The sequence below is a fragment of the Danio rerio genome, chromosome 16 (genome assembly GCF_049306965.1).
Source record: "Danio rerio strain Tuebingen ecotype United States chromosome 16, GRCz12tu, whole genome shotgun sequence".
NCBI lineage: Eukaryota > Metazoa > Chordata > Actinopteri > Cypriniformes > Danionidae > Danio > Danio rerio.
The window spans coordinates 7521636-7547500 of NC_133191.1; the positions used below are offsets into that span (position 1 = coordinate 7521636).

Genomic DNA, 25865 nt, shown 5'->3' on the forward strand with positions numbered 1-25865 from the left:
TCCTGGATCATCATCATTATTTAAATACAGAGTAAATTCACTATTGTTGATCCTGGATCATCATCGTTATTTAAATACAGAGTAAATTCACTATTGTTGATCCTGGATCATCATCATTATTTAAATACAGTGTAAATTCACTATTGTTGATCCTGGATCATCATCATTATTTAAATACAATGTAAATTCACTATTGTTGATCCTGGACCATCATCATCATTTAAATACAGAGTAAATTCACTATTGTTGATCCTGGATCATCATCATTATTTAAATACAATGTAAATTCACTATTGTTGATCCTGGACCATCATCATCATTTAAATACAGAGTAAATTCACTATTGTTGATCCTGAATCATCATCATTATTTAAATACAATGTAAATTCACTATTGTTGATCCTGGATCATCATTATTTAAATACAGAGTAAATTCACTATTGTTGATCCTGGACCATCATCATTTAATTACAGTGTAAATTCACTATTGTTGATCCTGGACCATCATCATTTAAATACAGAGTAAATTCACTTTTGTTGATCCTGGATCATCATCATTATTTAAATACAGAGTAAATTCACTATTGTTGATCCTGGATCATCATCATTATTTAAATACAATGTAAATTCACTATTGTTGATCCTGGATCATCATCATTATTTAAATACAATGTAAATTCACTATTGTTGATCCTGGATCATCATTATTTAAATACAATGTAAATTTACTATTGTTGATCCTGGACCATCATCATCATTTAAATACAGAGTAAATTCACTATTGTTGATCCTGGATCATCATTATTTAAATACAGTGTAAATTCACTATTGTTGATCCTGGATCATCATTATTTAAATACAGAGTAAATTCACTATTGTTGATCCTGGACCATCATCATCATTTAAATACAGTGTAAATTCACTATTGTTGATCCTGAATCATCATCATTATTTAAATACAATGTAAATTCACTATTGTTGATCCTGGATCATCATTATTTAAATACAGAGTAAATTCACTATTGTTGATCCTGGATCATCATCATTATTTAAATACAGAGTAAATTCACTATTGTTGATCCTGGATCATCATCATTATTTAAATACAATGTAAATTCACTATTGTTGATCCTGGATCATCATCATTATTTAAATACAATGTAAATTCACTATTGTTGATCCTGGATCATCATTATTTAAATACAGAGTAAATTCACTATTGTTGATCCTGGACCATCATCATCATTTAAATACAGAGTAAATTCACTATTGTTGATCCTGGATCATCATCATTATTTAAATACAATGTAAATTCACTATTGTTGATCCTGGATCATCATTATTTAAATACAGTGTAAATTCACTATTGTTGATCCTGGATCATCATTATTTAAATACAGAGTAAATTCACTATTGTTGATCCTGGATCATAATCATTATTTAAATACAGAGTAAATTCACTATTGTTGATCCTGGACCATCATCATCATTTAAATACAGAGTAAATTCACTATTGTTGATCCTGGATCATAATCATTATTTAAATGCAATGTAAATTCACTATTGTTGATCCTGGATCATCATCATCATTTAATTACAGTGTAAATTCACTATTGTTGATCCTGGATCATCATTATTTAAATACAGTGTAAATTCACTATTGTTGATCCTGGATCATCATCATTATTTAAATACAGAGTAAATTCACTATTGTTGATCCTGGATCATCATCATTTATTTCAAGTATGAAAATGTGTTTGAAATATTAACTGCTTAAATAAACAGATATGTTAAATTTCAGGACCTAAAAATACAAACCCTGGAATTCAAGTCATTAAAATGCAAGAACTTGTGTAATACGGTGTATTCTTTTTTCCAGTTTGTGCTATTCAACAAGCTTTTTAATTCAATACTTTTGGCATGATTTTGTTCCATACAGGTTTATTGTCAATTCAACCACATGTACAGGACATACAGAGAATTGAAATTGCATTACTTTCAGACCCTAGGTCCCGAACAGATAATAATAATCAAAAAGTAAATATAATCAAAAATAATATGGTAAGGAGTGCAAACCAGAGTTGTGCAGATGCAAACAGTATATAGTGCAAAAAGCTTGTAAATATGGTAAAGTGACAGTGTCTTAATAATATACAGGGGGGTAGTATATGGTAACTAGCAGCCAAATTCATGATAACATTGATATGTATCATTAAATAACAATATTATATTTATAAAGATGATTGTTTATGAATAAACTGAAATTACAAAACACAAAAGATACTGTAGGTACTGTATTTGAATTTAAAGGGGTGGTCCACTACAATACAATTGTATACAAATACAATTACTTTAGTTGATGTGTAATGTAGCTGTGTGAACATAAGCAACATCTCTAATTGTAAAGTGCTCAAAGTTCAATGAAAAGCTTGTGGAAGGATACCCAAAAGATTTGACCAAAGTTTTACAGTTTAAAAGCAAAGCTAAAAAATACCAAGGAAATGTCTGTAAACTTTTGACTGTCTAGAAATTAATATAAAATTCTAAAAAAAAAAAACAATTCTCTCATTATTCTGGCATTTAGCAAATGTAAATCATTTAGGTAATCCTAACGGACCTAAAATAGCTCATATAATTTTAGAGCGTATGTAAACTTCTGGTTTCAACTGTATATTTATAATTGTGCTGAAAAAAAACTAACATTTCTGTTAAACAGAAAAAAATATATAGGGGTAAATGCTAACAATTCTGTAAAGCTGTGCCTGTTCTTCACATGTACAGGGTCTCTGCAGATATCATAATGTCAAATTTAAGACCTTTTAAGACCTTTTTAAGACCATTAAGTGTTAAATTTAAGACCTATATCGCAATATCAAAAACACATGAGAGAAAATGTAAAAGCACAAAATTAGGGGTAAAATAAAGTTATTTAAATTTCGCTCTCTCGCATTACAGAGCTCCCGACTTATAAAACTGCGCTTGCGACATTTGTCAGTGAAATAACGGCATACTCTGCCAGCAGAAATCATGTCGCGCGCACTCAAAGCGAACTTCCACAAACACAGCGATGGCGTCACATTCGCCGCGCGCACTGAGTTTAATAACAGAAAGCTGATTGGCTATTGCAAGTTGACTTTTTTGTAGTTGTAATACCGCAAATTACAATTGGACCTGTGAAATAATGAACTACAACACCCCAAAAACCTAGCAACAACAACAAAAATTATTTAAATGAGCATTAGATGTAGCGTTACATGGACATCGCAAAAATAAGACCTGTGCAAAAATATTTAAGACCTAGAACAGCAAATTTAAGACTTTTTAAAGCCATAAATTTCGATTTTTTTAATTTAGGACTTTTTAATACTTTTTAAAACCCCGCAGGGACCCTGATGTAACTTGAATTCGTTTCTTTCTTTTACCCTGCTGTAGGCACACATTGCAAACACGGCGCAGTTTATGACACATGTGGGCCTGGCTGCACTAAAAGCTGCCATAACTGGAATGAAATCGGACCCTGTCAGAGGCCCTGCATCGCCGGCTGCCACTGTCCCGCCAGCCTGGTCATGTTTCAGGGCCACTGCATTAAACCAACATCCTGCCCCGGGCGATGACCCACGACACGCATACAAAAGCAGAGGCGTCCAAACACACAGAGGCAAAGACAACCGGACATCCATGACACTCCGAGAGACACGAACTGATCCTCTTACCTCTGTAGTGTCCATGCCGGAACTCCTCGCTCTATGACAGGTCGTGAAAACTTCATCCAAGTGCCTTATCGACCTGTGGAGGAATAAACCGCGTTACGAGATTCCAAAGTGGACGTACATAAACTCTAGTATTATCTGTTTATTGGGTCAGCCAGTATTTAATACGCAATCACTTGACTGAAAGGGAAACTATTTATGTATTTTGTTGTTTATTTTGTAAGCCGGAGACTAAGATGTGACTGTTTTAGCATTCAAGAGAAGCGTACTGTATTTGTCCATGCGAGCATTCATACATTGATGTGTGTATGTGTTATTATAACTGTACATTCACTCATTAAGATATTATATATATGACCAGTATAAAGCTTATATATGTTAACGAAAAACACGTTTGTCACAGCTCAGGTTCAGAGATTTCTCATGTGTACATTCAGGACTGGGATTACAGAATGACTTTGCACATATTTTAAAAGACGTTAAGCTAAAAAGTCAACTTCATCTTACGTAAAATGTGACGGAGTTATTTGGGTACATGAAAATTAGGTGTAAATTGATAAAATGCTGCGATCTTGACCCGAGCTTGAAGTGTGTTGTGTGTTTTTCCAAAGGCCTGCGGTTCGGTCATGATCCTACAAGTGGTATTGTTTGAGCTACATTAAATCTGACTAAACACACACACGGCCACAGCCCTGAAAGAAAACAGCATTCTTTCCAGCACTCTGAAAAGACATCTGAGAGAATGAGCGTTATCAATCAGTGTAATGGAGGAGCTGACTCATGAAAAACGTCTCAGACGTCTGATGTGACGGCAGCTTAACCCAGTATTTAAACACATTAAAGGGTCTTGAATACCTTAAGATTGAGTGCAAATCCCTACTACTATGAAAAAGGGGTGAAATATGAAGTCTTTAAAGATACTTCGCATACTATCCATCTTAAATAGTATTTGAAAATACAATTAGTATGTCCCAAATCGTAGTGTTGAAAAGAGTATGCCAAAGCTTCCCGGATGGTTTACTATTTTCGGTATAAAAAATGTAAGTGTAGATGCGTCTAACCAATAATATTGCCGACAATAGAGGAACTACCAACCTACGTCACACGGGTTCCCAGTTGCAATAGCAAACATGTTGTGTTATGTGGTAGGATGCCAAATTCAAGTCCGAAAATAGAAAATGTAACTTTTACCGTACACCGCACTGTTTTTAATGCCAACTGCAGACGTCTTTGGCTAAAAGTGAGCTGAATGGAGTGAGGACCTAATTAAAAATGCTGGACTCTGCAGTTCTCATTTTATATCAGGTAAGTTCACGCTATGCTGAATCACTTTACTCATATTTGACTGCAGCGATGATTTCAGCTAAAACAGCTAAATATTTAAACTGCGGACACTGAATGCTTAGAATGAAACGTATAAATGTTAGTTCATACCCTGCTGTACTGGTGCAGTTCACTGTCAGAATGTAGTAGTTTTGCTTGTTGATGATTACCCAGGCCTTTTACAGTTCCGTCTTCATTCCTTGTCTTTGGCTAGGCAGAACCTCGGTTTTTAGCACTACATAGTTTTGAATCTGGTCATCATGGAACATTGTTTCTTGCACATAACCACACAGAACAGAATTGTTGGCATCTAAAGATTTGTAGGCCTTTAACTTCTCTCTTGTAAAATCACTTCGAGTTTCAATGAGATTGTATCATTTGGGCTGGATGCTTGGTCATTTCGTCTTATCCATTATTCATTGGGAGGGTGCTATCACAAATGGACCTGTCAGACAAACGCTCTCACTTTAACGTTAATTTTGCTGAATCACTGTGCTTATCTCTGGGTGACAAGCTGTTGTGAAAGCATTATGTCAATAATATATATATACATTTATAAATATATATATATATATATATATATATATATATATATATATATATATATATATATATATATATATATAATGTAATCAATTTCTAAGACATGTCTACAAATATGGCAAGTCGTCTGTAAATTGCAAGTTGGACGTGATTTCGATTAGAACTACAAACACAGGTGAAAAGTGTAGATGAACTACAAAAATGGCGGACACGCGAGACCAAACATCAAGTAGAGAGGATTCGGAAAACATGTTTGTATGACAACTGGAACATATTTAAATCATGTTCTCCTTGTTATATTTCATCTGCTACAACAATGTGAACTTAGATCAAGATATGTTTGGACATTACCTTCTGAATGCATAATTATCCAAAGACCTGAAGAGATTTCTCTGCATAAAAGACTCGTGAATGGCAGATTAACACACAGCTGTATCTCCCATAAAGTAGGTACAGGTAATTAAATATATTCAGGTAATTAACTATGAAAGAAAAGTGGATGATTGACAGACTCATAACTAAGCAACATGCATCTGTTAACGAGGAAGTAGCTGTCCCAAAGCTTGCATACTCTTCTGTTACACAATCAACAGTATATATTTTTCCTTCACAAAAAAAGTACATACTTTCAGAGCGTAGTAGGCATGGGATGATAATCGTGTTCAAGGTATACCGTGGTTTGGAAAAGTCAAAGTTTTAAAACCGTCAAAAATTTCCGCTATACTGTTCTTAAGGTATGACTATGAATGAGATTTTTAATTTCCTTTTTTTTAAAGTTTATTTGAATTATTTAGCCCGACTTGTTTACTGCTACGAAATATTTTAACGTTTTGAATATTAAAATATATTGTGTACAAAGGGGGAAATGGTTTTGTTTTTTACCCAGACATTTAAAAAGAATATATTCTAGAGCAGTAGTGTCAATACCGTGAAACCGTGATATTTATCATGGATCATGCAGCATCAGAGTCACCGTGCCACACCTGGCATGAAATTGCATTAGTTAATTCTTTAGGGCTAAAATACAAACAGCAAAAAACATGTACGGTATTAAAATAAAACAGTAAACTCACCTCTCAGACAACATCGCTGACACTAAAAAGGCAGTAGTCATTTTTTGGGGCTATTTGGAGAGTGTTTCTGTTTGTGCATGTGTTGCAAGAACTTACCAAACTTATGAAAGATCAACAGAACTATATATATTCACGTCTTCTTAACGTGCAGCTGGCTCACGTTCTGTAAATCCAAGTCTGATAATCCTATAATGTTATTAGTTGTCAATGTAAATCTTTTTATTTACCATTATTTTTTGCACATTTTCTATGAAAAATGGGGTGATGTATGAAAAGAGTTAACTACTCTGATTTTTTGAGCACAAAAAGAAAGACTATATTACATTTTCAGCATGATTTACAGAAGACAGATGTGCACGCAAATACACAACTGTGCTGCAAACTGGTGTTTTAATTTAATTCCAGTTCGATCTCATTAGAAATACAACAATTTTATGTATTTTGTCAGAAAAGTGGCCAATTTGTACAAATTTAAACCATTTCGGGCACATGAAAGCAATAAGGCGTGTCCCCAAACCCCACCCCTACACCTACCCCTCATTGGAAGATGAGTAAATCAAACTAAACAGTAGGGATGGGTATCATTAAGGTTTTAATAGTATTACGACTTTTATCTATAACACTTATCGGTTTTGTACTTTAATAGTTCTCTTATCAGTACTTTTAGTAGTGGCTTTCTTTTATAAAAAATTATAAACCGAAAAAAGTTAAACAGAATTAACAACACTTTATTTTATTATTATATTTTTAATGTAAAATAAGCAAAACCAATAATTGCAAAACAAATAAATAAAAATGTTCCTGTAAAAAAATGTACAATGAAGGAAAATGACTCAGTTTTTAAACTTTTTTCTACCGGAGATAAATCAACATGTTTGGTGTGGTTAAGTATATAGCCACGCTCAGTTTCTCAGACAGACGTAATCTCAGAATTTAACTGAAAACAAAACGGAAGTGCAATTCTAAATTTTTATTTTAGATTACAAGGGCAATTTTTTTTCTTAATGACATGCACAGATGAATTGTTCATCACAAAATTAACAATGTGAGCCAAGAACATCAATATGGTTAGCTACATAAGGTCTAAATAGCCGGGCACGTAAGCCTGGTTTATACTTCTGCGTCAAGTGATTGGCGTGACCCACAGCACAAGCCTTGCGCATTTCCATGCATTTATACTTCTGTGCGCTGTTTGTGTTCCTCTGTAATAACACTTCCGAAACACTAGCTGGCAGTGAGGTGTTTATGTTCCCCTGTGTCGAGTTTCTTGCTGGTGTTTTGTTTTTGACCAGCTTAACCCATGGTGCATGCAACGTGCGTAGCTGTGCATTTATACTTCTGCGCGCTATCTCTGTTGGTCTGCATTAACACTTCTGAAACGCTAATTGGCAGTGAGGTGTAAATGTTCCTCTGTGTCGAGTTTGTTTGCTGTTGTTTTGCTTTTCCTGAACACTTCCGGGATGTACAAGTGGCTCAAACTCGCTCATTTTGAGGCAGGAACCGGCAGACGTGCAGCAACTTTAACTATGAGGTAAACACAAAACAAAACTTTCCATCCTGAGCTCCTTCACAGGACTCCACACTTGTAAACAATCGCTCCATCAGGCTCGCACCATTCACGCGGCTCTCGGTCCCGCCCAGACTTGTCAGTGCTACCAAGCCGACCAATCACAGAGTTTGCGCTACGCGTCGTTGCGATGTGTAGTTACATTTTTTGAGAGGTGCACGTCAGCGACACCGATGGCCACGGCAAAGGGCTATGCGTCAGCGCCGTAGCATACGCCTGCGTTTGACGCAGAAGTATAAATCAGCCTTAATAAGGGGTCTGAAACTGCAGCTTCTTCAGTTGTACAGGAAGACCAGCAATATTTGTTGACCGAGTGGAAGCAGTAGCATACATTTCACAATTTATACTGAAATAATTAAAACTGGGCAGCACGGTGGTTAGCACTGTCGCCTTACAGCAAGATGGTTGCTGGTCTGAGTCCCGGCTGGGTGTTTCTGTGTGGAGTCTGCATGTTCTCCCCACATTCGCGTGGATTTCATCTGGGTGCTCCAATTCCCCCCACAGTCCAAACACATGCGCTATAAGTGAATTGAATAAACTAAACTGGCTGTAGTGTATGAGTGTGTGTTTGAATGTGAGAGTGTATGGGTGTTTGCTAGTACTGGGTTTCAGCTGGAAGGGCTTCCGCTGTGTAAAACATATGCTGGATAAGTTGGCAACCCCTGATGAATAAAGGGACTGAGCCGAATAAAAAATGAATGAAAGAAGTAGCACTTGTATTTAATGTTATGAAATTACATTAGACTGTAAAACACCATAAACTCTAAAAAAAGGTTGGCAGGCACCCTGGGAAAATATAAACCAAATGTAAATGTAAGTGATTTTTCGCTGACTCTTTCCAAAGAGCATAGAATCACTAAGAGGTGATACTCTAGTGCAGGGGTGGCCAATCCTGTTCCTGGAGAGCCACCTTCCTGCAGATTTCAGTTGCTACCCATGTCAAACACACCTGAACCAAATAATTAGGACCTGAACACCACGTGGTAATTACAGGCAGGTGTGTTTAATATGGGTTGCAACTGAAATCTGCAGGAAGGTGGCTCTCCAGGAACAGGACTGGCCACCCCTGCTCTAGTGCAATTCAGGAAACAGCCACTAGATGCCCTGGCGGCCATTTTGGAATCAAATTCCAATAGAACAACAGCATGTTATAAGTCTGTAAAATAAACATTTAAAAGTGCTGATGATTGTAATTGTAAGTGTTGTATTGTCGTCTTTCAATTTTTACCTCAGCTTTAATGCGCTTTTCAAATAAATAAACAAAAAACAAAGCAGCTGCTAGCCATCGCGACACCAATGAGATCCAATGGACCGCCGATCGCTTTTACTCCAAAATGGCAGAATAGCGGGGCTGTTGCTGGGCACTGCTGACGTTCTATTGAGTGTCACCTCTTGGTCATTTCTAAACTCTTTGCTCTCTTAGACATGTGTTTAAAATGTTTACAAAAATCTACATGTAAAAGTCTACAGTACATGTATGTTTATTTTCAAAACCTTTCAAGGGCCATGAATTTAAATTGTATTGAATTTTGTTCAAGATTCACAAACTTAAATGAATTTCAAGGAACCATTGTTAAAAAACAGCTGCATTTTCTGTTAAATCTGATTTCACCAGCATGGACCACGCCACACTTCGAGCTAGGCTTTATTGTAGGGATGAGAAGCGGTGGTAAGGGAACAGTGGGATGTAGGCGAACGGAAGTAAGAGGATAAATAGTGAACAGGTACAGTAGGTAGGTTGATCGTGCGTCCTACGATGATGATCTGAGATTCAGAATGAGGGTACTGTCTCTGTTATATTTTGGTAATTAGAGTGATTGGATCCCCCGATTCAACCTAGGAGGGAAGTGAGTGTTAATAGATAGCCAATGGGAAGCAAGCAAATAGAGAGTGGGAGGGTGGGTTTGAGAGAACAGGACGCTAGGGGCTAGTCTGCCTTAAATAAGTTTTAGGGAGTAGATGATTGGTTAAGGAGGCAAAGCGAGGCGTGGTCCAGCTGCCGAACTTTCGGTAACAAGTTAACTCCATCTTCTTCTTATCTGGCCATTCAGATAATGTTAGTCATCCATCTGCCTCCTGTAGCTCTTTTTCAATCTCTTCCTCTGCGTCTGGCATTGTTTTAAAGAGCTGCTTCTTCATTTGAAAGAGACACCACTTTGCAATACTTATGTGCAGGCAGGAGTTTCCAGATTCGCTACAAGGGCAATGCCAAGTGTTTGTCTTAGCATTGTAATTCACCAAGACTCTGCCCAATTTACAGTAATGTGCCACCTCTGGCTCAAATACTGATATATAATACATGTCGTCGGATCCTCCAATGGTAACAAGGCTAGTAAATGTCGCTCCTTCACTTTTAGCGCGGTTTTGCTGCTTGAGGCATTGGTTTTTCGTTATGTTGTCAAACCATTTTTGGTCCACCATCTGATCCAGCACCTCCTCTGATAGACCTTCCGTAGGAGCAACAGCACAGCAATAGTCTACTGAGCTCAGGTGCAAACATTGTCTGACCAAAAGTTGGTTCCTTTGTGCCATTGCAACACGACTGTTGCAAATGTCCATTTCGCACATAACCTTGTGGGTTGAGCCCCAAAACCTTTTGGCTACGTGGACGAGGGTGCACGGCTCCAAAAATGACTCTGACACGACATATATTCCATTCTTTTTATCCACACACTGTGCTGGTAAGGTTGAAGCAATAGGATGCGTGGATGTCTGATGCTTGCGCTCTATGTGTTTCTTCAAGTTTTTCGAATTCAGATTGAGTCCACAGTGAGGACATTGTACGATTCGCTTTCTTATAACAATCTTCGCTGATAATTTCGGTGCTGGTAATGGAGAAGAAGGTTCCTGTAGTGGACTACCAACCGGAGATACAGAGAATGAGGAGAGAGGAGATCCAGGCTGTGGTTCTGGAGTAGACGGCGCTATGGGATGAACTCTGCAAAGATGCCTTTTTAGGTCACTTATATTGATGTACGTCTTGGGACACTGGCAGCAGTGAAAATGTCTGGTCTTTTCTCCACAGCCAAGGCTACATTTGTATATAACTTGATCTAAAAAAAAAAGAGGTTAAATAAAGTTAATATGACTAGCTTAATTAATAATCTCTACATATAATCCAACTGTTAGAGGTTCTGTGAAGTGCTCTAATTTAATTTAGTCAACGTTTGACGTAATCTCAACTAAAGCATGAAAAAAGGGGCATGTAGTAGCTCCTCCCCTTTTTAAAAAACAGCCAATAGTGTTTTGTTTTTATTACAGCTTGGCCAGAGAGCGTGGTTGAGCTGAAGCACATCAAATGAAAAGCAAATGAGAAGCATCTTAAAGGCACGTCAGATGCTAGAGAGCGTTTTATTGGCTAGAGGATTTAATGGGAAACTGAAGTATAAGGTAATGTAAAAAAAAAAAAAGTAATAAAAAATAAAAAAATCGAGGGCGAGGCAATGGCGCAGTAGGTAGTGCTGTCACCTCACAGCAAGAAGGTTGCTGGTTCGAACCTCGGCTCAGTTGGCGTTTCTGTGTGGAGTTTGCATGTTCTCCCTGCCTTCACGTGGGTTTCCTCTGGGTGCTCCGGTTTCCCCCACAGTCCAAAGACATGTGGTACAGGTGAATTGGGTAGGCTAAATTGTCCGTAGTGTATGAGTGTGTGGGTGTGAATGTGTGTGTGGATGTTTCCCAGAGATGGGTTGCGGCTGGAAGGTCATCCGCTGCGTAAAAACTTGCTGGATAAGTTGGCGGTTCATTCCGCTGTGGTGACCCCGGATTAATAAAGGGACTAAGCCGACAAGAAAATGAATGAATGAATGAAAAAAAAAAATCTATCCATTTAGGTGAAGCTTTAAATGTTTATATCTTCTAAATGTGAATTCTGTCACTGTTTTGGAGCACACTAGCTAACAGAATATACTATATATTCTTAAGACATAACATACTAACTAACATTTTAAAAAAACGTCCCATAGATTGTGATGAAAACCACAACTCCCATGATGCCATTTTTGTTGTGAATATGCACCCTCTAAAATATAATTGTGTGACTTTAATAAGTCAAATCTGAAAACTTGACCTGCCCTAACTCACCATAAAATAACAGTATAATAATAATAATAATCCCGTTCTCTCAAATAATTTTCAATAATAATTTACAACATGAATAACTCAATGATCAATTACACCTTTTTACTAAAAAAAGTTCCACTAAAGAAAGAAAATGCTCACACACCCACCTCCATATTCAACAGCCCTCAGTTTATGTCCAGCTATATGAGCCATAATTTGATGGTACTGTCTTGGTTTATATACGTCACTTGTGCAGAAAGGGCATGTGAATAAAGTAGCATCTGCATGCCAGGGGTTTGGTCGAGGTTCTTGACCCTTCTTCTTAACTGTGACATGCTGATAGACAAGAAAACACAATCTGTTACCCTTAAGAGAAATTTCCAGGTTCGTTTTAAAACATGTTTAAAATTCAGACTGACCTCTTGAGGACCTTGCACGGATATTTGCTTTCTCTCCATCTCTGCTAATTCTAGTTGATGAGGTTCATGTTGCTGTGAATCAAGTTCTTGCAGATGAGATGGTTCTTGTAGCGTGTGACTTACTGCTTGTGGGTCTGGTGTGCAGGTAGCTATAGGATGAGCGCTGGAAAGATGCTTTTTTAGATCCTCTTTAAGGCAGTAAGACTTAGGACAATGGCAGCAGTGAAAATGTCTGCCCTTTTTACCACAGCCTAGCTTACAGCTGTATATAACCTGATCTAAAACAGAGATTTAAGCACAATAATAAGTAAAATGAACGAACATGCATTCACATTTAGTTCATAAGATACAGTGCATCCGGAAAATATTGATAGCGCTTCACTTTTTCCACATTTTTTAAAGTTTTTGAAAGTTCTATATTGAGCTCAGGTTCATTTTGTTTCCACTGATCATTCTTGAGATGTTTCAGCAGCTTAATTGAAGTTCACCTGTTGTAAATTCAGTTGATTGGACATGATTTGAAAAGGCATACACCTGTCTATATATGGTCCCAGAGTTGACAGTGCATGTCAAAGCACAAACCAAGCATGAAGACAAAGGAATTGTCTGTAGACCTCCGAGACAGGATTGTCTTGAGGCACAAGGCTGGGGAATGTTACAGAAACATTTCTTATGCTCTGAAAGTTCCAATAAGCACAGTGGCCTCCATCATCCATGAGTGGAAGATGTTTGGAACCTCCAGTACTCTTCCTAGAGCTGGCCGGCCATCTAAGTTGAGTGATCGGGGGAGATAGGCCTTAGTCAGGAAAGTGATCAATAACCTGATGGTCACTCTGAGCTCCAGCATTCTTCAGTGGAAAGAGGAGAACCTTACAGAAGGACAACCATCTGTGTAGCAATCCACCAATCAGGCCTGTATGGTAGAGTGGCCAGACGGAAGCCACTCCCCACCTGGATTTTGCCAAAAGGCATCTGAAGGACTCTCAGACCATAAGAAACTAAACTCTCTGGTCTGATGAGATGAAGAGATCTGAAAATGGCAGTACACTGTCACTTCTTATTCAAACTGATAGAGCTTGAGAGGTACTGCAAAGAGGAATGGGCAAAGATTCCCAGAGGCAGGTGTGCCAAGCTTGTGGCATCATATTCAAAAAGACTTAAGGCTGTAATTACTGCCAAAGGTGCATCAACAAAGTTTAGAGCAAAGGCTGTAAATACTGATGTATATGTGATTTTTCTTTTGTCACATTGTCATTATGGGGTATTGTGTGTAGAATTTTGAGGTAATAAATGAATTTAATCCATTCTGGAATAAGGCTGTAACATAAAAAAATGTGGAAAAAGTGAAGCGTTATGAATACTTTCCTGATGCACTGTATGTTAAAAGGTTAGGAAAATGATGTAATTACTCACCCTCATGTTATTTCAAAACCCTTAGTTTGTCTTTGGATCAAAAATTAAGATATTTTCGACGAAGTCTGAGAGCTTCCTTATCCTCTATAGATAGGAAGGTTCAGGCATGTGCACACATAGGGCTCAACCTGTGCAGTGCACATGATCTGAAGTGCCCCACCCCGGTCTTCAGTTCTTGCGCGACATACATACATACATACATACATACATACATACATACATACATACATACATACATACATACATACATACATACATACATACAAACACACAAACAAACACACACACACACACACACACACACACACACACACACACACACACACACACACACACACACACACACACACACGTGGATCTGTATCGCCTCTGGATACCTGCGCACAACTTCCATTATTTAAAACAGAGCACAAGCACATCCTAGGTAATACATCAGAGGTGCGCCCTATACTGACACAGAGGAAACTGTAGTATAAAGCTATTTCTGTTTTAATTGCACACAAAAGTATTTTACATGCTTGATAATGTTCGGATTAAACCACTGAAGGCATATGGTCTATTTTTTCTAGACTTTGAACTAGTCTGGTCTGTTGGTGTCTATGGAGGATCAGGGAGCTCTCAGATTTCATCAAATTTATGTATTCATTTGTGTTCTGAAGAAGAATGAAGGTCCCAGGGGTTTGTGTCAACATGAGAGTGAGTAATTAAAAACATAACGGTAATTTTGTATCAAGTACTTCATTTAGGCCCAATCTTAATTCCACCCCTTAGCCCTTCCCCATACCTCTCATTTTGCGCGTTTACGTGAAGGGGTAGGTGTTTGCCAATTCTCTATAGCTTGAAGACATTGGGTTAAGGGGAAGGGCTAGATACCCCTTCAAATAGAAACTTTTCGAAACCCCACTTGAAAACAAGGGGTAAGAAAATTTCCCAGAATATACCAGCTACAACAGCAGAATCGCTGCACACGGAAGTAAGGAGATGCACAAATTAGTATTTTATTCATTATTATCAATTTTCACAACAAACAAGCACGTGTTTTAATATACTCATAACTGCATTCGTGTTTTACCATCATGCTTTAAAAAAAAATTTGCTACAAAATTTTGCTATCTATAATCCATAATCATAACTCCTGTATAGCAGTCCCACAACATTCTAACACTCAAACACCCTGTCAGAAAAGTCTAGTGGTTGGGAATGAGCTTTTTACAGAGTCTTCTATAATGCTAATGTTGTTTTTTGTGTGTTTACATAGATGAATATGGCCACTGTGTAAATGCGCAGTAGTTATGATCTTATAGCCACATTAGATCGTTATGATAACAATGTTGTTGCCTTCAGGGATTTCCCGAAGATAAATACCAAAGAAATAACTCAACTGAAAAACTCCAGCGCGATCATCTGATCTCATGAAGTAAGAGATCGCGATGACACATGACGACGTGTGCAGGTGTTGTAGTGCTGTCCCATTTCTTAGGGGTAAATTTTGAAGCCCTTCCCCTTTACACTCTGTTTTAAGGGCCAAGGGGAAAAATGGGATTGGGCCTTAAACTTATAAAGTAATACTAAGCACCCACCTCCATATTCAACAGCCCTCAGTTTATGTATAGCTATATGGGTCATTATTTGATGGTACTGTCTTGGTTTATATACGTCAATTGTGCAGAAAGGGCATGTGAATAAAGTAGCATCTGCATGCCAGGGGTTTGGTTGAGGCTGTTGTCCTTTCTTCTTAACTGTGACATGCTGAATAGACAAGAAAAATCAGGCAGTTAAACCTCAAGAGAAATTAGCTGTTAATTTGAATTTTGCCTTTGCTTAACATTCACACGTATGTTAGATTCTTTATCAGGAAAAAGGTCATGACAGTTACAGTATCTTTAGCCAGTAGGAAATCAAGTGGTTTCTAATGTTTATAATTCAGACCGACCTCATAAGGACCATCCGCAGTTTTTTGCTTTCTCTTCATCTTTTCTCTTCTAGCTGCTAATTTTAGTTGAGGAGGTTTAGGTTGCTTCAAATCAGGTTTTTGCAGATGAGACGCTGTTTTTTCTGAGGGAGGTTCTGCTGATGGGCGAGGTTCTTGTTTTTGACAAGGAAGTTTTGGAGTACTAATAGCTACAGGATGAGTGCTGCAAAGATGCCTTTTTAGATCCTCTTTATTGCTGTAAGTCTTGGGACACTGGCAGCAGTGAAAATGTTTGGCCTTTTCACCACAGCCTAGCTTACAGCAGTACATAACCTGATCTAAAACAGAGATTAACCAAAATTAAGATACTTTTCACTTAGTTCATAGTTAACCACTGCAGTAATAAAGTATTACTAAGAAATAGGGCTGCACGATACAGGAAAAACATGCGATATTGTTGAGTACTGTGGAATTAGGACACTGATCCTAAGGCTTAATTCCCAGAATATACACTGATTGGCTGTTGTCATTTTTCCATTAGTATTTATTTTAAGCTCTGGGTCACCATTGGGCCACTCCAGCCAATAGCAGAACAGCAACTATTTGGGAGGTGGGGATAAAGTTAGTAAGGCCTGATTCAATATGATGCGATACATATGGCGGCAGGTGGCTCAGTGGTTAGCACTGTCGCTCCACAGCAAGAAGGTCGCTGGTTCCAGTCCCGGCTAGGTCAATTGGCATTTCTGTGTGGAGTTTGCATGTTGTCCCCATGTCAGTGTGGGTTTCCTTCGGGTGCTCTGCTTCCCCCACAGTCCAAAGACATGCGGTACAGTTGAGTTAAATAAACTAAATTTGCTGTATGTGTGCGAATGTAAGTGTATGGGTGTTTCCCAGTACTGGGTTGCAGCCGGAAGGGTATCCACTGTGTAAAACATATGCTAGATAAGTTGGTGGTTCATTCCACTGTGGCAACCCCTGATGAATAAAGGGACTAGGCTAAAGGAAAATGAATAAATTAATATGGCATTTACTTTTATCGCGTTACAGATAATTTTGCAATATATCGTGCAGCCCTACAAAGAAACTGAATGCTCACACACTCCATACCTCCATATTTAACAGCCCTCAGTTTATGTCCAGCTATATGGGCCATTATTTGATGGTACTGTCTTGGTTTATATACGTCACTTGTGCAGAAAGGGCATGTGAATAAAGTAGCATCTGCATGCCAGCGGATTGGTCGGGGCTCTTGACCTCTCAGTTGAACTGTGATGTGCTGAATAGACAAGAGAAATCTGTTAGAATTATAGTCTTGCAAGCTAACTAGCAAAGATTAGCTGTTTTTTTAAACAGTTATATCATCCAGAAAGATTTTAGTCAAGTTATCAGTATCACCAATGGTTTTATGGACAAAAGGGAAAAAATGTAACACTGAATATTTGCTGCACAATTAGTTGATTGTATTATTTATCCTGCTATAGGTGCACCTGGCAGATGAATAATAATTGATCAACCAGTGTTCATAGTTCATAGGTCTCAAATCAATATAATAAATTAAAACAGACTATATAGACCAGGGGTTTCCAAACTCGGTCCTGGAGGGCCGGTGTGCTGCATATTTTAGTTTCAACCCCAATTAAACACACCTGAGCCAGCTAATCAAGTTCTTTCTAGGTACACTAGAAACTTCCAGACAGGTGTGTTAAAGGAAGTAGGAGCTAAACTATGCTGGAATCCGGCCCTCCAGGACCGAGTTTGGACATCCCTGACTTAGACCAATGGTCTCAAATTCCTGGAGGGCCGCAGCTCTGCACAGTTTTGCTCCAACCCTAATCAAATACAGCTGATACAACTAATCAAGGTGTTCAAGACTACTAGAGACTATTAAGCAGGTATGATTTGGAGGTGATTGGAGCTAACCAGTGCAAAGCTGCGGCCCTGCAGGAATTGAGTTTGAGACCATTGGTCTAAGTAGTCTGATTTAATTCATTATTTTAATTATAAGGAAAGAGTCCCATCTTAGTTTAAATTACACTGTTTTATATGGTAAATTGCAAAATTCTGTCATTATTTACTCATCCTCATTTGTTCAAAACCTATTTGAGTTTCTTTTGTTTTGGAAGAATGCTGTTTACTTATTGGCTGTATTCGATATTGCCTACTACGTGAGAAGGTACATTTGAATTTACTACAGGAATGCCATAAAAGTATGTACTATATACACTCACTGGCCACTTTATTAGGTACACCTGTCCAACTGCTCCTTAACGCAAATTTCTAATCAGCCAATCACATGGCAGCAACTTAATGCATTTAGGCATGTAGACATGGTCAAGACAATCTGCTACAGTTTAAACTGAGCATCAGAATTGGGAAGAAAGGTGATTTAAGTGACTTTAAATGTGGCATGGTTGTTGGTGACAGAAGAGCTGGTCTGAGTATTCCAGAAACTGACATCAGGATGGTAGGGTCAGAATTTGGCATCAACAACATGAAAGCATGGATCCATCCTGCCTTGTATAAATTGGTTCAGGCTGCTGGTGGTGGTGTAATGGTGTGGGGGATATTTTCTTGCCACACTTTGGGCCCATTAGTACCAATTGAGCATTGTGTCAACACCACAGCCTACCTGAGTATTGTTGCTGAACATGTCCATCCCTGTAGGACCACAATGTAACAATCTTCTGATAGCTACTTCCAGCAGGATAACACTCATAAAGAGCGAATAATCTCAGACTGGTTTCTTGAACATTACAATGATTTCACAGTACTGAAATGGCTTCCACAGTCACCATATCTCAATCCAATAGAGCACCTTTGTGATGTCGTGGAATGGGAGATACACATCATGGATGTGCAGCCGACAAATCTGCAGCAACTTTGTGATGCTATCATGTCAATATGGAGCAAAATCTCTGAGGAATATTTCCAGTGCCTTGTTGAATCTATGCCACGAAGGATTAAGGCAGTTCTGAAGACAAAAGAGAGTCCTACCCGATACTAGGAAGGTGTACCTAAATAAAGTGGCCGGTGAGTGTAGTATGAATGTAAGTGGTATGAATGACAATTGTCATAATCAGGTGGCCTACCAGCATCAACTGCGTCACTTCACTCTCATTTATGAATTCTCTTGTGAGGCATCATGGGATAGCGTAGCATCCATTGAATGCGCATTTCAGAAGCTCACCGGAAGTAGTAGGTCATCTGGGACCACCTTGACCAGTTTTTTTTATGCTATGAATTAGGATGTACGAGTCGGTACGTACAAATTAGTAGGGAGGATTGCAATTTCACCCGCACCCAATGAATTCATAGTCATTTTTTTTTGGAATGCAACCAGCATTCTTCAAAATATCTTCTTTTGTGTTCAATAGAATAAAAAAAAACATACAAGGTGAGTAAATGAATACACTGCAAAAGATGCTCTTTTTACTTAGATTTTTTTGTTTTGTCTCTAGTCTAAATATCTAAAAACTCTTAAATTAAGCTGAATTTTATAGACAAGCAAAACACACTGTCTTGTTTTAAGATATAATATGCCAAAAAAAAATGAGTTTTTCCTTAAAACAAGTTAAATAGTCTGCCAATGGGGTAAGCAAAATAATCTTACGTCAAAAGGAAAAGCAGGATTATTTTGCTTACCCCATTGGCAGATTATTTAACTTGTTTTAAGGGAAACTCTGTTAATATTGGCATATTATATCTAAAAACAAGACAACATATTTTGCCTGTCTAGAAAATGTTTCTTGATATAAGAATTTTTAGATATTTGGACAAGAAACAAGACACAAAATCTAAGTAAGAAAAGCATTTTTTTGCAGTGTAGGTCATATAGATTTTTGGCTGAACTAACCCTATTAACTTTTTATAAATCAGACTCACCCCATGAAAACATGGCATAGAGATTTGCTTTCTCTTAGTCACTGGAGGAGCTGGTGATTCCTGTGGACCATCTTCCAGTTGCTGGGATTCAATTATATGTGGATGAGACGCTGGTTGAGATTTCGAAGGAGATTTGGGCGGTTTCATGGCTATCGGATGAGCGCTACAGAGATGAATTCTAAGGTGATTTTTATTGGTGAACATCTTGGGACACTCACAGCAATGAAAATGTCTGGTCTTTTCTCCACAGCCAAGGTTGCAGCCGTATATAACTTGAGCTAAAACACAGGTTAACAGATTAATTTCAAAACAATATTAACCAAAAAAATAACAAATGTGTTTATGAGTTATAATTACACTGCTGAACTATTACAAGCTTATGGTATAGTATAAGTAATGGAATGCTCACACACTCACCTCCATATTCAACAGCCCTCAGTTTATGTCCAGCTAAATGGGCCATTATTTGATGGTATTCTCTTGGTTTATATACGTCACTTGTGCAGAAAGGGCATGTGAATAAAGTAGCATCTGCATGCCAGGGGTTTGGTTGAGGCTTTTGACCTCTCGGTTTAATTGTGATGTGCTGAATAAACAAGAAAACTCAACATGTCAGTTACATTACAGAAAATAACATCAAACATTATGTTAAACCCACATGAATAAAAAATATAAATAAGCAAGTGAAAAGCAGTGAAAACTCGAAACATAAATTGACAAAGTATATGTAACATTATATTGAACATTATATTTTACAAAACAACTCAACAATCAGGTATGAGATCAGAAAAATATCAAACTGTAAACATGTTTCGTACTTTAAATGAGGAAAACAAAGATGTGTTATATGGATGTGACCAAAAGTCTGTGAGTTTGCAGTATACAACATACTTTGTAGAAATTATGTGAAATAAACTGCATGACCCCCAAAATATAATACTAATCAAAAGGATAAGAGTCGGCTCTCTAAAGAACAAACATGATTGATTTTGATTTTATTCATTATTTTTGCATTTATGAGGGAAAAGCTTTGTTTTGGATTTGACATCTCTCTGTTATGGATGTGTCAGATGTGAAATCGCCACTTGTGTGATTTCGGTAAATCAAATGAAATTGTTTAAAAACAATGACGGACATTTTTGTGTATTTCTAAAGCACTGTAAAATACTTGCTTGCACAAAATATGTAGAAACGGTTTTGGTATTTTTGTCAAAACTTATTTTTTTTCATGGCAAGGTTGACATTTGCATGGAATTGCTAATATATATATATATGGGCAATTCCATGAAAATGTCAACCTTGTCATAAAAAATAATGCAGTTTTCACCAAAATAGAGAAACCGTTTCTACATTTTTTGTGTTAGTGAGTTTTTTGCAGTACTTTAAAAATACTCGTAAATGTATCTGTCAGTATTTCAAACTATTATATTTAATTTGCCAAAATCACACAAGTGGCAATTTCACAGCTGTCACATCCATAACAGAGATGTGTCACATCCATAACGACACTTTTTCTTCATAAATGCAAAAATGTCAAATAAAATAAAATCAATCATTTTAATTCTATAGTGAGCCGACTCATACCTGTTTGATGAGCATTGTGTCTTTTGGGTTGTGCAGTTTAACTGTAAGATATTCTAAATAATCTGTTGTCGACTGTAAATTCGCAAACTTTTTTTGTCACATCCATAACGCATGTTTATTTTCCTAATTTAAAATATAAAACATGTTTACATATTGATATTTTTCTGCTCCCAGAACTCTGTGGTGAACTGTTTTTGAAAATATAAACAGAAGTTTCGATATAATGTCAACATATACTTTCTGTGTGAAATTATGTTTTGAGTTTTTACTGCAAATGTCACATCCATAACGCTGGAACTGCTCATATATATAAATATATATATATATATATATATATATATATATATATATATATATATATATATATATATATATATATACATATATATATATATATATATATGTGTGTATATATACAGTTGAAGTCAGAATTATTAGCCCCCTGAATAAGCCCCTCTGTTTATTTTTTTTCTCCAATTTCTGTTTGTTTAGCAGATTTTTCCAACACATTTCTAAACATAATAGTTTTAATTACTCAATTCTAATAACTGATTTATATTATCTTTGCCATGATGACAGTAAAGAATATTTGACTAGATACTTTTCAAGACACTTCTTACGGCTTAAAATTACATTTAAAGTCTTAACTAGGTTAATTAGGTTAACTGGGCAGGTTAGGGTAATTAGGCAAGTTATTGTATAATGATGGTTATATATATATATATATATATATATATATATATATATATATATATATATATATATATATATATATATGATTTATATATGATTTAATTTACATTAAATACAAGTGTTGTAGCAAGTCTGTAGTCGCTGTGGTAATACAAGTAACTTATAGTGATGTAAATAACCGTTTTCTACAGTAGCAAATACTAAAGTACTTCAGTATTTATTACAGTTTATCAGTTCACGGTAGTTATTACTACAGTACGCTGTAGCATTTATTATTAAATATGTAAATACAACACATTATGTCTCAAAAGCTGTATTTAGTACAGGAACAAATATCCCTACATAACAACGTAAACTAATGACACATAACTCGTTATTAAGCTTTTTTATTAAACGTTACATAAATTACGGCGCATCTATCTAACAGTGTAAGTTAGCGTTAACATTCAAAACATAAAAACAAACTTCTTACAGCCATTGTTTGGATGTCGCTCTCCTTGTTTCTTCAATTTTTGTTAGCCTCATGTGTTTGAAATGAAAAAGGGTAAATTGAATCTTTTAATTAAAGCCTGTGGTTCATTTATGTCAGGCATTTTCCTTCTGTTTTTATTTTTTACCGCTTCTTCTTCTGCAGTTTTCTATAGGCGTATCGCAAGTCTTGCGCATTGCTGCCACCTTCTGTCAGCACTGTTATGTTCTCATCGCTAGTTCCAGTCCCGGCTGGGTCAGTTGGCATTTCTGAGTGGAGTTTGCATGTTCTCCCATGTTTTCCATGGGTTTCCTCCAGGTGCTCCGGTTTCCCCCACAAGTCCAAAGACCTGCGGAACAGAAATGAACCGCCAACTTATGCATCACATGTTTTACGCAGGCTGCCCTTCAAGCCGCAACCCATCCCTGGAAAACATCCATGGCAAAGATAAAATATTCCACAAACGATGTTTAACAGAGCAAGGAAATTATCAGAGTATGTCTGATAATATTTTTCCTTCTAGAAAAAGTCTTATTTGTTTTATTTTGGCTAGAATAAAAGCAGTTTTTAATAAAAAAACAAAACATTTTAGGAACAAAATTATTATCCCCTTTAAACTAGATTTTTCTCGATAGTCTACAGAACAAACCATCTTTATACAATAACTTGCCTAATTACCCTAACATGCCTAGTTAACCTAATTAACCTAGTTAAGCCTTTAAGTGTCACTTTAAGCTGTATAGAAGTGTCTTGAAAATATCTAGTCAAATATTATTTACTGTCATCATGGCAAAGATAAAATAAATCAGTTATTAGAAATGAGTTATTAAAACTATTATGTTTAGACATGTGTTTTAAAAAATCAGCTTTCTGTAAAACAGAAATTGGGGGAAGAAAAAAACAGGCGGTCTAATAATTCAGGGAGGCTAATAACCAAAACCTGTTAATAAGATTATACACTATACAGTGGTGAAAAAGTAGGCGATATTTAACGGCTGTAGAACACACAGTATCACTGCAGCCATTATAAAAAAAAGTCTCAAAATAAATGATAAATGAATAGGATTTCATATTTCCAATAATACAAACATCACCCATTAAAGGAAGAATAAAATTATGGTCTTTATTACCAATTAACACCTAGTTATAGTTGATTAATTGTTTCCAACCATTTATAAGAGCTGCATGATACTGAAAAAATAGGCAATACTACTAATAATATAAACTAATAATAATAATACTTCCCTAAAATGCTTTTTTCATTCATTTTCCTTCAGCCACAGCAGAATGAACCACCAACTTGTCGAGCATGTTTTACACAGCGGATGCCCTTCCAGCTGTAACCCAGTACTGGGAAACATAAATACACACTCATTCACACATACACAACGGTCAATTTAGTTTATTCAATTCACCTGTACCACATGTCTTTGGACTGTGGGGGAAACTGGAGCACCCGCAGGAAACCAACAAGGGGAGATCATGCAAACTCCACACAGAAATGCCAACTGGCCCAGCTGGTTTTAAATAAGTTTTCAAATTAATAAAAAACTGGTAAAATATATTATGCATGAATGTGGACACAGTTAAAACGCTATAAGTAAGTAAATGTCAGCTGATATTCTGACTCTGATTGGCCATTGTCATTATCCTCGTCTCGGCTCCCGCCATTAGTGTTTATTTTCAGCTCTGGGTTCACCTTTAGGCTGCTTCAGCCAATAGCAGAACAGTAACTACTGTGAAGGTGGGGTTTAAGCTAGTAAGGCCCTATCTGATTGATCAAATCCAATTTTGTTGCGCCTGTGCGAATTGTAGCCCCGGTTTCCTGTTCTTAGCTGACAGGAGTGGCATCCGGTGTGGTCTTCTGCTGCTGTAGCCCATCTGCTTCAAGGTTGGACGTGTTGTGTTTTCAGAGATGTTCTTCTCCATACCTCGGTTGTAACGAGTGGCTATTTAAGTTACTGTTGCCTTTCTATCAGCTCAAACCAGTATGACCATTCTCCTCTGACATCAACAAGGCATTTGCACCCAAAGAACTGCCACTCACTGGATATTTTCTCTGTTTCTAATCATTCGGCTTGGTTTAAACTGCAGCAGATTGTCCTGACCATGTCTACATGCCTAAATGCATTGAGGCGCTGCCATGTGATAGGCTGATAAGAAATGTATTAACGAGCAGTTAGACAGGTGTACCTAATAAATTGGCCGGTGAGTGTATATTGCATATACAGTGCCAATATCGCAATCCATTAGCAATATAATTGTGCAGAAATACAATCCATCCACAAAGTTTTTTTTTTTTTCTTGCCTTATCTAATAAAATCAAACATTCTGGAGAAAAAAACCAAACAAAGTTTTATTGCCTACCTGCAGGTGAACAAAAGGTGCAAATATCAACACCAAAACGATGAGCATTTATGCTAAAACATTCACATAGGACAACACTAACAACACATCATGACTGTTTTTGAAAGCAATCATTTACAGTATAGCTTTAATTTGGATCTGTGCATGCAGCCTGCGTACTCACGAGATGCAAAGATTCCCCGAGAACTGTGACAGATCTTCCGAATTTAAAAGTGCACATTCACGACGTTCATGAACGCGAGGTATCATTGGGTACCGTTCACAGTCCCGAAGTTTATTGCAAACAATGAATACACAGGTTTCCATATCAAAAATACTACAAACAATAATTTGTACCAATCTGCAAACGATGTGATGCATTTTTTTCGTTGGATATCCGTTTACACCAAAAATTCGGATGTAGGTGTTTATTAAAATAGTTCATTATCTCGACTGGAAATAACTTTTAAAAGGGGTGCAGAGTGTGTATGGCTTGTGAGGCATGTGGAAGTATAAAGGCCGGCCTCAGTGTGCTGGAATCATCCAGGAGACTCCGAATATCCTGGAATACGAGTCTTTTCTGAGCAGGCTGTGTTCTGTGGTGTCGATTATAAGATCTTCTGCAGTATGGAATTAGGCACTTCAAGTGTTTCATCCCTCGCCAGGACAATATCGTAAGAGTCCATGTACTTTTCTAACAGTTCCTCAACCTGTGAAATCACAACAATCAGTCAAATCAACAGAATCCAGTCATAAAAACAGAATCAGTTGTATAACACAATTTGCCAATTTATAATCATTCCTATTATTTGAGATGGAAGTTGTGGAAGTTGAATTGAAACTAAGATTTGATGGAATTATGTACATATTTA

General features: G+C 37.0%; 3 protein-coding genes across 4 annotated transcripts in view; 1 reads left to right on the forward strand and 2 right to left on the reverse strand.

The window, feature by feature from the left end:
- Nucleotides 1-4291, forward strand: part of bmper (BMP binding endothelial regulator) — a 75873-nt gene extending 71582 nt beyond the window's left edge. Inside the window, 1 exon segment of the mRNA NM_001020487.2 lies at nt 3433-4291. Coding sequence (NP_001018323.2) covers nt 3433-3614 — 182 coding nt within the window. The 3' untranslated portion in view covers nt 3615-4291.
- Nucleotides 4292-9686: 5395 nt separating this feature from the next.
- si:ch73-341k19.1 lies at nt 9687-22810 on the reverse strand. The gene is made up of 9 exons (XM_005157865.6): nt 22651-22810; nt 20319-20487; nt 19902-20179; nt 17127-17295; nt 16041-16357; nt 15688-15856; nt 12695-12972; nt 12443-12611; nt 9687-11269 (listed from the first exon to the last, which is right to left on the reverse strand). The coding sequence occupies exons 1-9, from the start codon at nt 22654-22656 to the stop codon at nt 10278-10280; spliced, it is 2547 nt and encodes an 848-aa protein (XP_005157922.3). The 5' UTR covers nt 22657-22810; the 3' UTR covers nt 9687-10277.
- Nucleotides 22811-24976: 2166 nt separating this feature from the next.
- Nucleotides 24977-25865, reverse strand: part of nt5c3a (5'-nucleotidase, cytosolic IIIA) — a 23386-nt gene continuing 22497 nt past the window's right edge. Inside the window, exon 9 of one of the 2 annotated variants that reach the window (XM_068213888.2) lies at nt 24977-25703. In XM_068213888.2, the coding sequence (XP_068069989.1) occupies nt 25602-25703 (102 nt within the window). In that variant the 3' untranslated portion in view covers nt 24977-25601. 2 annotated transcript variants of the gene reach the window in all.

What these genes read in the sequence shown, in the direction of transcription:
- si:ch73-341k19.1 (XM_005157865.6), bottom strand. An exon ending in CTATGCCATGTTTTCATGGG is followed by an intron (nt 17,296 to 19,901) that starts GTGAGTCTGATT and finishes TTGTCTATTCAG; the next exon opens with CACATCACAGTTCAACTGAG. An exon ending in GAGGGCTGTTGAATATGGAG is followed by an intron (nt 12,973 to 15,687) that starts GTGGGTGCTTAG and finishes TCTCTGTTTTAG; the next exon opens with ATCAGGTTATATACAGCTGT.